The sequence below is a fragment of the Papaver somniferum genome, chromosome 1 (genome assembly GCF_003573695.1).
Source record: "Papaver somniferum cultivar HN1 chromosome 1, ASM357369v1, whole genome shotgun sequence".
Lineage (NCBI taxonomy): Eukaryota > Viridiplantae > Streptophyta > Magnoliopsida > Ranunculales > Papaveraceae > Papaver > Papaver somniferum.
Genome location: NC_039358.1, coordinates 205,491,579 through 205,504,580, shown reverse-complemented (window position 1 = coordinate 205,504,580; position 13,002 = coordinate 205,491,579). Strand labels below are relative to the sequence as shown.

Below are 13,002 nucleotides of genomic sequence, written 5' to 3'. Positions count from 1 at the left end.
CAATAAGGAGACGCTTAAATCTGTTGGCTAAGCCTAAACTGGATCTATGATCAATTTCTAAGAGGCGAAATTTCGATCTAAGTTCATTTAGAGAAAGAGATGAAATTCTATCATTTGAAAAGCTATTTAAGGAATTGTTAAGACGTTCAAGAAGGGTATCATTATCCAAGGCATTAGGAAATGAGCGAAGAAGGGTAGCTTCATCAGAAAGACCATAATGTCTGCAAAAAGGATTATTTAAATAAGATAAAACAACAGATGAATGAATAAAGAGAAAAGAGAAAAGTAACATACCATAAAGCTGATTATTAGCTTGTTGAAGACTAGAAATTTTATTCTTATACGAGGAAGAATCAATTTCTAATTGTCTATTTTTCTCGCGAAGACTTTTAACTTCAGCTTCCAATTCTTCATTCTTTTTGCGAAATTGAAGATTTTCTTTTCAAGATTTTCGCGTCTTCTCTCCAGATCTGAGGCAACACAAAAGAAGCTTTTCCAGCCTGCGAAAAAAAAAAAATATTAATATAGAAAGAGATTTTGAGTTATAACAATGAAAAGTAAAAAGATAAAAGTATACCAGACTATTGAGAGAATGCAAGAAGTCGGGAGTCACTGATCTAGAAACTCCGCGAAGAGATTATCGCCATCCAGTAAAGGGACATCACAAAGGGTAGCGAGAGCTTTGCAGGTATTTGCGAATTGGCTATCTCCCATCCTTGTAGAGAATCAGAAAAGAGGCCAGAAAGCTTAGCCATAGAAGATTCAGGTGGAGAATCTTCAGTTGCAGCAAGATCATCGTTATCCTCATCACCCTTATCATTTTCAGAACTTTCTAGGAAGACATTTGAAGGAGAAGGAAGAACGAACTTTTCTTTTCTTTGGAGGAGGACCAGTTGATTTTTCCCTGCGAAGAGTACCTTTACCTTTATCACCAATCTTCGCAGCATCAACAGATTCTTCTACTTCAGCAATAACCTTCACACACAGATAGAAATAAGAAATGGGAAGCATGGAAGTAACAGTACTATTTAAAGTCATAAGAGAAAATTTCTTACCTCATCTGTGTATGAGCGAAGAGCTAATAGAGTACTAGATTTCCCAGTCCTGTTATAACTATCCTTTAGTTTTTGGATCTGCGGAATGTCGCAAGAGTTAGCGAACAGAATAGTAAAAATCAATAAAAAATATAAAATGAGTTAAAGGAGGAAACATACCTCTTTCTCTTCTCGGGCCAGGAGAAACCCAAGGTTGATATGCAGCGAGATTCGCAGGAAGAACGTTTGATCCAGCAATGTAGGGACCCTTTAGCATTAAAGGAAAACACACCATTTGTCATCTTTGGATTGGCGAGGAGTTGTTTTTACCAGAATGCCAGTCAATATCTTGCATAAGAATTTTGGCTTCATCAATGTTATCTTTCTTCTTAATCGAATCCCCAGCGAGTATTCTCTTCTTCATGGAGATAAGTTCGTAGTTTTCAAAGAAATTCGCCACTGTTTCTCAGCAACTATCTCTAGGTCTGCGAATTTTGGATCCCTAAGTTTTGGAGTAAAGAGATCCTCTACCACACCACGATTAGCGAACTCTAGCATCAGACGGATGCAGTCCCCACTTAGTTGGAAAATGGCTCGCGAAAATTTCGGATGAGCAAGAATTTCATAAAATAAAGGAATGTCTGGGTTATAGAGAGGAATAGGGAGACCTGCGAGAAGTTGACCTAGCGAAATTATGATTGATTTATCATCACAATTTTGATTGGAGAAAAGCTTGACAGAAAGAATTGATTTAGCATTCACACCAGGAATGGGGGAGAGTGAAAGACCTTTATTAGCAAGATCTTTTTGGACATCTTGTAGATTCTTCTATCTATGACCCCTTGGAGCCATGTTTAAATACAGAGTATGGGAATGAAAGTAAAAGAATTGAAGGAAGAAAAAATTACAGCAGCAGAATTTACAGAAGAATGACAGAGTTGCAGAGATGAGAGAATAAAAATAGATGAGAAAGTAAAAAGAAAAGTGGAAAGAGGGAGGGAGAAGAGTATATAAAGAAAATTTACTTCTCGAAGAAATAAACACCATTAAGACGAAGAGACGTGAACGGTTGAAAGGTAGCGGTTACAGAAGACGTGTCAAGAAATAAATGGAAGATGGAGTATGTGTGATAAATGTGGAATATGAAAAGATAAGAAGTTGCGGCATTTATCACATCATTCTCTACTTTGCAGAGAAGATATGAGAAGAGGAAAGATGTAGGATCAGATTCTCGCAACAATTATATCTCAGCGAAATTATCAATGGTATTGCACAATAGCGTCACATAACAATTTCAGAAACGACGTCAGCAAGGATCATGAGAAAGATGTGATAGTCTTGCGAAGATTAGAGATCTTGCGAAGATAATATTTGTAAGGTTGCGAGAATGTCGCAAACCATATCCGAAAATAAAGGACAGATTAGCTGTCATCCACTATGTATTTCCTTATAAATAGTCATTCGAGTTGTAAAGGAGTAAGAGATCTTTTTTGAGTAAGAAACAAGTAAATAGGAGAGAGAAAGTCCAGAGCAAAGTTCATTCTTGATTTCTTTATCTTTCTTGTAAGAACATTCAAAAATTAATCAATAAAATTAAGAGTGTAAAAACCTAAAATGAGTTGATCAACAATGAAATCATATGAGGGGTGTAGTGTAGGATTTCCTACAACTACACCTCCCATACAGTGATGCTACAACCAGTTGATTTCGCGGTCTCTTATCCATTAGCCTATGTGGCTTATGGTTTCGAGACCACACCCTAGGTGGGGTTTCTTGAGGACCGAGTGTATCATAGCCAAGACTTGCTAAGATCGGTGAGGTACGCTCCAGACGCCCCCGACGCCCTTAGCTCAACCGTGTACCGCGATGCCCTGGTCGAGTTTCTACACTCCATAATAGAGAACTTAGTACCTTAGCCTTGCGACTAAGGAGTCTCTACCGGATATGCTTTTATTTCACCCCCACCTTCCATGACTCAGATCCCAGGGTTGGTATGGCTTTCGCCCAAGCCATGGATTACTAGGTTTTTCCCAATTACGACGCGCGTTAGGGATTATTTATTTTGCCTCTTACACAAGGGCGAACTAGGGTGCACGCCATAATTGGTTACCCAGCCTCCCTAGTTAGAGGTTTTAAATTTTATTGCCCCCTATTGAGGTCTTATTTTGAGGTCTTATCGTTCTCTTTTTCTTCTGTTTGCATTTTTATAGATCATTATTTTGAAGGGTGCAAATATTTTCTTTCTATTCATAACTTCGTGCATACATTATTAGCTTGTCTCTTCTTCTTTCGGACACATTACCCTATTAAACCTCCTATGGATAATAATTTTTAAGGTACAATCTATTACATGGATGATCGAGCCTTCTCCCAACATCTTTTCCATCCTTGTCCATCAACTCGTACGCTCCATTTCCAACAATTCGCTTGATTATATATGGGTCGTCCCATTTCTTCTCCAGTTTTCCGTCGCCTCCCTTTTGATAAGATGTTATTTCTCTTAACACTAGCTCACCTGGTTGAAATTCCCTTGGTTTGACACGCTTGTTTTATTCCCTTGCCAATCTTTTGTGATAGTTCTCCATGTGTCGCAAAGCAGCCTCTCTAGTTTCCTCCAAGTCATCCAACTTTGCTAGCATCAAGATTGTGTTTAGATTTTTCTCCCAAGCTTCTTTCTTTGTCGTTGGTATGATGACTTCAGTTGGTAATACAACTTCTACCCCGTATGTTAAACAGAATGGTGACATCCCCGTTGCGTCTCTGCGTGTTGTTCGATATGCCCATAAGACATTATGGATCTTCTCGCACCATCCTTTATTGTGCCCTTCCAACTTCTTCTTCAGTATGTTCGCAAGCGTCTTATTAGTTTCCTCGGCCTGTCCATTACTTTGTGGATATAATGGAGTTGATTTTCCAATCTGGATCTTGAAGGCATTTAACATCGTTTCTATGTTCTCGCCCTCAAACTGTTTTCCATTATCATACACCAGTTGCACGGGTGTGCCGAATCTGCAGATGATATTATCAAATATGAATGTAAAGATGTCCTTATCACGTATATGCTGGACTGCTTTTTCCTCTAACCAGTTTGTGAAATAATCTGTTGCGACAATCAAATATCTTTTTTGGCCTGACCCTGATATGAATGGTCTCACGATATCTAAACCCCATCTTGCGAATGGCCAAACACTGGTTGATGATCTTAAGTTCGCGCCAGGCGCATGTATTCGGTTTCCATGTCTTTGACATTCTTCGCACCGTCTAGATACTTCCCTCGCGTCTTCATGCATGTATGGCCAGTAGTATCCTTGTATCTGTGTCTTGTATGCCAATGATCTTCCTCCGCTATGATCACTTGCATCTCCATAATGTATTGCCTTTAGTATTTGTATTCCTTCTTTTCGCGTCAAGCATCTGAGCGAAGGCCCAAGGAATGATCTGCGGTAAAGTGCTCCATCTCTTAACTCGTAGTTTGTCGCACGACTTTTTATCTTGTGTGCTTCCAATCTGTTTCTTGGTACTTCTCCCGTCTCCAAGTATGAATGAAGATGCAATCTCCAATCTTCTTGATTTCCCTCCTTTTCTTTTTCTTCTTCATTTTCTACCATCATTACATCTGCTTCTCCTTCCTTTTTGATTGATGGCAGGCAAAGTGTTGTAATCTTTATGTATCGCGCAGTCGGATCTACCATCATTGACGCGAGAAATGCTAAAGCGTCTGCGAATCTGTTGTATTTCCTGCATATGTGTCTCCACTCCATGTTTTTTATTTGTGTTGATAACTCCTCTGCGAGCAGTTTGTATTTCTGTAATGAAGGCTCATTCGTGATGTATATTCCCAATATCTGGTTGATCACTAGTTGTAAGTCACTGGTTATTCTGATGTCATCTAACTCCATTTCCATTGCCAATCGCAACGCATGTATTACTCCTTCATACTCTATTTCATTGTTTGTTAATGCGAACTCCAGCCTGAATGAATATGCCATTCTTGCGCCAGATGGTGATATAATTACTGTTAGAGCATAGCTCGGTCGACCTCGCATGCGTTGCTATATCAAGCATGTTTGTCAATGTTAGTAATCAAAACTATGAGTCTTGATTTCTAGTCTATTATATCTAAGTCTCGGACTAGGATAGAAAAGTGTAGTTGATCTCAAGGACTTCATGGAGATTCATCATACAACGACGAAGATCTACTCAAGGAACCGTGGAACTTCATCAACAGAAAGGTATGTGGAGACTTGAACTTATCTATCACTCAAAAGTCTATCCATTCTATCTCCTACTTCTTATGAGACAAAAAGTCGTATGCTATATAGACTGGATCATACCCATTTGACATTTCGAGCTGAGTATTCACTACTTATCTTTTTCTCGAAATCGTGTGTTGGTAAGGCGTTTCGCTTTGATCAAGTTTATCTTCACCTAGTGACGAAAGTCATGAAAAGTTTCAATTACTTTGAGAATTGCTCTGACGTGAAACAGTCTGTGAATAATGGCTATATAATGTCTCAATGATTGGAATGAGAGTTTAGATTACATAACCATGTATTCCTTAATCCTAAGTTTTCGAACTTTGTTGATTGAGAGAAACCGGAGGAATTGTCTTTGCCAAGTCCGCGAACTGACGGAAGTTCTCTTGCCGAGAATTTCTGCTGGGATTTTCCAAAAACTCGTTTGCGTGTTCAGTCCGCGAACTGGCGGAAGTCTCTTTGCCGAGATTTTCTGCTGAGTTTGGAAAACTCTGCCGGTTGCCTTAAGTCCGCGAACTTGTTTGTGAGCTTAAGTGGTTATGATCTAAAGATGTGCTCTGAACATGAAACTTAAATTATAAGGAATGCTTTATGCAAACCGTGGCTACAAAGTTCATGAGACGATTCAATCGAATCTAATCGTCTTTGTTTCAATTGTGTCTTGTGCAGTTACATAAGATCTCATAGCAATTGAACAATTCTCTAACTAGTTCATTTGAGTCAATTGAACTAGTTATGGTGAAGAAGAACTAGGTTAATATGAATTGCTCATATGGTTAACCTTTTGGGTTACTATGTTGAACCAACATACACGTACACGTTTGGGCACTGTTTTCACAAACCCAGTAAACGTCTACCCAAGTGTGTGTGACAAGCTAAGTTTTTGATCTAACGGTTGAGAAATATTATCTTGAATCTAAATAAGGTTTTCATCTAACGGTGAATATGGATTGCTTTGTAACTAAGGAAAAACCCTGATTTGAAGGCTATATAAAGGAGACATCTAGCATTGTGCAAAACTAATCCCCACACGTCTGTGTGATACTAGTGCGCTGGCTAGAGTCGATTCTCCTTTAAACTTTGGTTTTCTTCTCTAAAACCAGGTTAACGACTTAAAGACTTCATTGGGATTGTGAAGCCAGACCGATACTACTTTTATCGTAGTTGTGAGATCTGATCTTGCATCTTTTATCGTACGAGTACAATCTTTGATTGGCTTGAGATCGTGAGAGTTCTCCGATAGGCAAGATAAAGAAGTCACAAACATCTTCGTCTAACTGTTTGTGATTCCTCGACAAACCGCTTGTGTAGTCAAGAAGGATTGTTGAGAGGTGATTGATTAATCTAGGCTGTTCTTCGGGAATATAAGACCGGATTATCAATTGGTTCCTGTTCACCTTGATTTTATATCTTAAGACGGAACAAAAACCTAGGGTTTTTATGTGGGAGACAGATTTATCCTTTGATAGACTTTTCTGTGTGAGACAGATTTGTTTATTATCAAGTCTGCGATTTTGGGTTGCAGCAACTCTTGGTTGTGAGTGAGATCAGCTAAGGGAATCAAGTGCGCAGTATCCGGCTCGGATCAGAGGCGTAGGAGTACAACTGTACCTTAAATTAGTGGGAGACCGATTGGGGTTCAACTATAGTCCAGTCTGAAGTTAGCTTGTAGTAGGCTAGTGTCTGTAGCAGTTTAATACAGTGTGTATTCAATCTGTACTAGGTCCCGGGGTTTTTCTGCATAAGCGGTTTCCTCGTTAACAAAACTTCTGGTGTCTGTGTTATTTCTTTTCTACATTATATTTTATATAATTGAAATAATACAGGTTGTGCGTTAAGATCATCAATTGGAAATCCAACCTTTGGTTGTTGATTGCTATTGATTGATCCTTGGATATTGATCTTTGGTACCGTCCAAGTTATTCCTTGTATTTGATAAAAACTCGCTATTGTTTTTAGCTTGAGTAAAAATCAAATCAAGTGAGAGATATTAACTCCTTGAGATACTTTAATCTAGATTGAGTCTGACTGTCTAGTTGATTCTCTAGGAAAGTATTTCGGAGTTAGTCCATACAAAATGCTAAGCGAAATATTGGATGGTGTTGTTAGACCCCCGCTTTTTCAATTACTATTCCGATTCCATTTCCTTATCCATTTAAGGATCCATCAACTCGTATCTCCCACCTTTTTAAATTTCATTCTCTTAATAGATTTTGTGAGTTCCCTTGTTCTTCGTCTATCTCCATCATGTCTTCTACACTTTCATCTTCCTCTAAGGGGAACTCTGCCAAAAAGTCTGCGATAATTTGTGATTTTGGTGATGACAATATCTCATATTTGATTTGGAATTTTCCCACCTATGCGTTCCATCTTTCTATTCTCCCAGACCGTTTTGAATTTTTCATCACAGATTCAATTGGTACCTTTGTAAGAACTCTGATTTTATGGGCTTGAAAATACGTGCGAATCTTTTGAGATGCATATACCAGTGCGAGGATGAGTCTCTCAATCTTCGTATAATTCTTTTCTGTTGCATTGTAGGTTTTGCTTATGTAATGAATTGGTTTCTCGACTCCTCCATCTATGCGAAGTAATACTGCAACTAATGCATGTGGTGTCGACGCCAAGTATAATAGCAGCTTCTCTCCTGGTTCAGCCTTTTGCAAAATAGACACATTCATTAAGTAATTCTTTATGCCTTGTAACGCCTTTTCGCATTCGGCTGTCCATTCGAACTTGGCTCATTTCTTTAGGATTTTAAAGAATTGCTTGCACTTATCTGAAGAGCGTGAAATGAACCGTCTCAACGAGGCTAAAAGTCCATTTATCTTTTGCACATCTTTCAATGTCACTGGTGTTGGCATGTCGCGAACTGCTTGCACTTTCTCTGGATCTACTTGTATTCCTTTAACTGATACAATATATCACAGGAATTTCCCTGATGCCACTCCGAAGATACATTTCGCAGGGTTTATCTTCATTTTGCACTGCCGCATTCGCGCAAATATTTCTTCCAAATGAGTTACATGATTTTAGATTTCTTTGCTTTTCACTAGCATGTCATCAACATACACCTCTAAAGTTTTGTGAATCCATTACGCGAATACCTTTTCCACCATTCTCTGGTACGTCGCACCAGCATTTTTCAATCCAAAAGGCATTCTAATATAATCCTCTGGGTGCAAAGAAAACCGTGTGCTCCTAATCTTCTTCTGCTAATGGAATTTGATTGTATCCTTTATACCCGTCCATAAGTGACAATCTTTTATATCCGGAAGCGGCATCTACCATATGTGGTATATCTGGTAATGGATAGTTGTCTTTTGGACATGCCTTGTTCAAATCGCTGAAATCGATGCAAATTCTTATCCCTTTGTTCTTCTTCGGCACCACTACCATGTTTGATATCCACTCCGGGTATTTTGGTGGTTGAATTATGCCTGCATCTAGCATCTTCTGTAACCCCGCTTCTATTTGCGGATGGTATGTGATTGCTATTTTCCTTATTCTTTGCTTGAACGGTCGCACATCCTTCCTGACGTCTAACCTGTGACATGCGATATCAGGATCCATCTCTGGCATTTCATCCATGTCCCATGCGAAGACATCATTATATTTTTTCAGAAGGTTTATTGTCTGCTTTTCTTCTTCTGCATCCATTCTTGTCCCTATCCTTATCATTCTGGGCTCCTCTTAAGTTCCTATGTTTATTTCCTTGGCTGGCTCCGCTGCAACACAGTTTGCTTTAGGTTCATTTAGCGGGGATGGTTCTTTTAGTTCTCTTTCTGGTGCGCCTTCCTCGTCTGGGATTTCGGTCGGTATGCCTCTTCCTTCTTTCGCTCGTATCATGTACACCCTTAATTCTTCCTCTTTTTTTGACTCCTTCTTCTTTCTCCATTTATCTTTGCTCTTCTTAGCTCTGCCCTCATAATTCTTCACATCTAGCTGATAGCAGGTACTGGATCTTTCTGAATCTCCTACAATCTCTCCTATTCCGCTCGGCATTGGGAAACGTAAACATTGGTGCAATGCAGATGCCACTTCTTTTATGTCGTGTAGCCATAGCCTTCCCAATATCATATTATACGGCGATTCCACATCCACTACGCATAGTGCTACCTTCACCTCTATTTCTCCTAGCGGCATATTGATAACTACCTCCCCTTTCGGTTTTGTTATTGCTTTGTTGAAACCATGTATGTTGTATATAGTTGGTAGTAAATCCGTATCGTTGTAACCCATCTCCTTGAACGTGTGATAGAACAAGATGTCGGCTGAGCTCCCGATATCTATCAAAGTTTTTTCTATTTTCCATTCCTCTGAGCTTTCCACACCGCCATTTTTTATCATTCTTTGCGCCGGTACAGTTATTACCAATTGATCTGTTCGCCCCCAACTTCTGCATGGTATGTCATCTACTTCAAACATGATCTTCTGCTTTTGCGATTCATGTAAGGGTAACATCTTTTCAATCTTCGAGATCTTCCTTCCTTCGTTATCACGCTTGTGGATCTATCCGGTGTTTCCTTTACTGGAATCCATAGTATTTATACCTGACTTTGTTATCATATTGCACCGTAGGCGTTTGCTTCCTTTTTCTTCTCCGACATCCTTTATTATTCCTCTGAATCTATTCGCTCCCTGCATTATATATATGCTTGTTCGCTCGTTTTATCACATCAACTTCTTCTTCTTGAGATCTATGTATAACTCCTCTAATTATCTCTATGGAAATCTTTTTCAGATCTTTAAACTTTGCTTTTCAAAAGGGTATTTATAGCCTCAAAGATTATTCTATAAAACTTCTTTCGTAATTTTAAACTGTGCCTTTAATGAGTGATCCCAATTTAAACTTCAAAAAAAGAACAATGAGAAATTTCACGTTGGAAGGAAATTTTTTCACAAATAAGAACCATAAGAAACTTTACTTTGAAAGAAATTTTTGAAAAAGAAACTCATCTTAAAATTTTCGCAAACAGATCCAATCCCAATCCCGAGCTGTATTCTAGCGCCAAAATGTAGTAGTAGAAAATCCTACTACTACACGTCTACACCCCTTAAACAATCTATATATCAAACTATGAAGAACACTAAGAAATAATTTTATTAAGTATAGAAATCAATACAAAGATGATAGACAGAACCCTAACTTGGGAAACAAATAACTTTCTCTCTCATAAAGTTCTATCTCCACTCTCCAAAAGATCTCTCTCTACCACAAGGGTGGTTGGTCCTATATATAGGGATTTTACATAGTAGAGGACAGCTAACAAAACCCATATTTTCGGATCTAGCATGCGATGTCTTTGCACCCATATATTTGGTCTTCTCGCACGTGCTCCTCAACTTCGTACAGCTCTCACACTTTAGCCGTGACTTTGTGACGTCAATGATTCCGTCATTTAAGATATGCTATGTGCGAACTTCATTCGCCCCTTAGTATCTCAGTTGTCTCGCACGATTATTCACGCGTGCGGTATTTAACCCCTACATTTTGCCTCTTCTCTTATTGATCTTTATTTTGGAAAGAGCGATGAGAGAACTGTTTTTATTATCTTCTTCGCACCCTTCATGCGATTTTTCGCATTTCATCAACTTTTCATCTTCTCTCTTAACCGACAAGTTTCCGGATTTTCCGTGTAACCGTTTACACGTCCTCATTCTTGCAGTTTTCACTGGCACGTCATCCCCTTTTACTTGGTAATTCTTGTAATGACATCAAAGGATTTGGGCAGTGAAAAAGTATTGAAAGTCTTAAATTTGGAGTCAAATAAATTCAATGCAAAGAATGGACAAAGGAAAAGTAGACCTTGAGAAAAACATTTAACAAAAGGTGTTGTATGAAGTCACTTTGATTAGTCTTTTCACAATTTCTTTGTTTAATCTTGGGGGTGCCGTCGTGCCAAACCTCCTATCAAGTAACTGATGAATAACACTTGAATGCATTACGATTCTTTCTTTGTGTCAATTTGCATTTGCAAGTTAGACCTCAATAGTTAGCAAATGCATATAACTTATTTCTACCGAGATTGCAAGAAAGAACGGGAATCAGTACTCCTAGCTACCACATCCTTGCTTGTCAACCAAGAGGAAGGATCCCCTCACACTTTTATTATCACACTATCTCACACGTTGGGCGTCATTTTTATGAATAAAAATCAAACCGTAACGAATTTGAAGCTAATATTTTGGTTGATACAATGCAGTCCAAAAATTGGTTCACACCATGGAAATACAAAAATCATGGCTCACCTATATCTTTGGCTTTCCCTACATTCGCGAAGTGTGTGTATGCAAAGAGTTTCCTTTGTCAGAGATTAAAACCAAACTCTTGGCATATTCCGTAGTCACATCAAACAGAGAATTGTTTGTTTTTATCTCACAATTGTCATCAGATGGAGTGAGTGAGAGCTTACACAGAAAATGGTAATACGGTTCAGCTTTAACAGTCCGTCAGACACCATCACATCTGTTTAAAAATAACAACCCCATTTCGTTTCTTCTCTTCTTCTTCATCATCAAAGTTGCATTTATCAGAGTGAAATCCGTCATTTTTCAGTTAAATCTAAGATAATCAAGAAGCATCAATGGCATTAAATCTAAGATCATCAAAAAAAGGAAAACTAGTCTTGAAAACTTCTCCTTCACAATCATCAACACCTCCTCCTCCTCCTCCTGCTCTTAACTTGAAATTCCCACTGGTACAGCAAAGGTCTTCTTCTTTATCTCCCCAAGTTAACCTTCTCCATGATCAAGTGTTCACATCACTTCCCCAATCTCCTCACTTCAACCCACTTGCAAAGCTCAGTGAAAGCATCAGAGAAGGAATCAAACATGGGTTTGATATAGCATTTCTGAATCTAGTTATGAAATTCCAGGACTTTGTTGATGTTTATACTTTTCTGAGTGAGGTGGAGTGTTATGAGAAAGAGTTTATGGAGTTTGAAGAAATGGGTTATGATTTAACTGAAATAAGAAAAAGATTCAATCAACTGAAAGGAAGAGCTGAACAGGAAATGGATTTGAAAGATGAAATTGACAAATTAGATGAAGAGAAGAAACACAGAGAAGCGACGGTTGAAAGCAAGGAGTTGATTTTGATGGAGCTTGAAGCAAAGTCTGCAAGGGTAGCAAATGAAATAGAAATGGAGAAATCAATGATTAAGAGAATTGATAATAAGAAGAGAAAGATGATGAAAAACTCAAACGTGTATGAGAACGAGTTTAGAAAATTAGCTAATGAATTTCCATCATTCCATGGTAATGTCATATTTGATGGAGATGAATGATCAAACTGGAATCTGTAACTAGAACCCAAAAGTACTAGAATATGATGATCATGAATGAAGAAAATATGTTAATCTGTTTTTGGTTGGTGTGGTAGTGTTGTTTTTTCTGTTAGTTTTTTCTTTCTTGAACCCTGATTTCCTAATCAATTAGACAGCTGAAGTCTCTAAAACTCTGTATTGGTTGGTTGAAGCCACCGGAAAAAGCAAGAGGAAAGGGAAATTGTTGCCTGAGAAGAGAGGGAAGAGAAAGAAAACGAGATAGGGCACAAAACAGTTGACTAGTCTTGAAGAGTCCATCATCTTCTTCTTCTGCTGCTTCTCCAAAACTACAACCAACACCATCACAGTCATCACCACCTACTCCTCCAAGTCTTACCATGAAACTCCCACAAGTTAATGATCATAGGTCATCTAGTCTATTTG

At 38.5% G+C, this 13,002-nt stretch overlaps 1 protein-coding gene across 1 annotated transcript; it reads left to right on the top strand.

Annotated features, from left to right (window-relative positions):
• The first annotated feature begins 11,801 nt into the window (after positions 1–11,801).
• LOC113335782 (DUF724 domain-containing protein 5-like) lies at positions 11,802–12,662 on the top strand. The gene has a single exon (XM_026581822.1). It carries the CDS (start codon positions 11,878–11,880, stop codon positions 12,577–12,579), a length of 702 nt encoding a protein of 233 aa, XP_026437607.1. The 5' UTR covers positions 11,802–11,877; the 3' UTR covers positions 12,580–12,662.
• Positions 12,663–13,002: the final 340 nt, after the last annotated feature.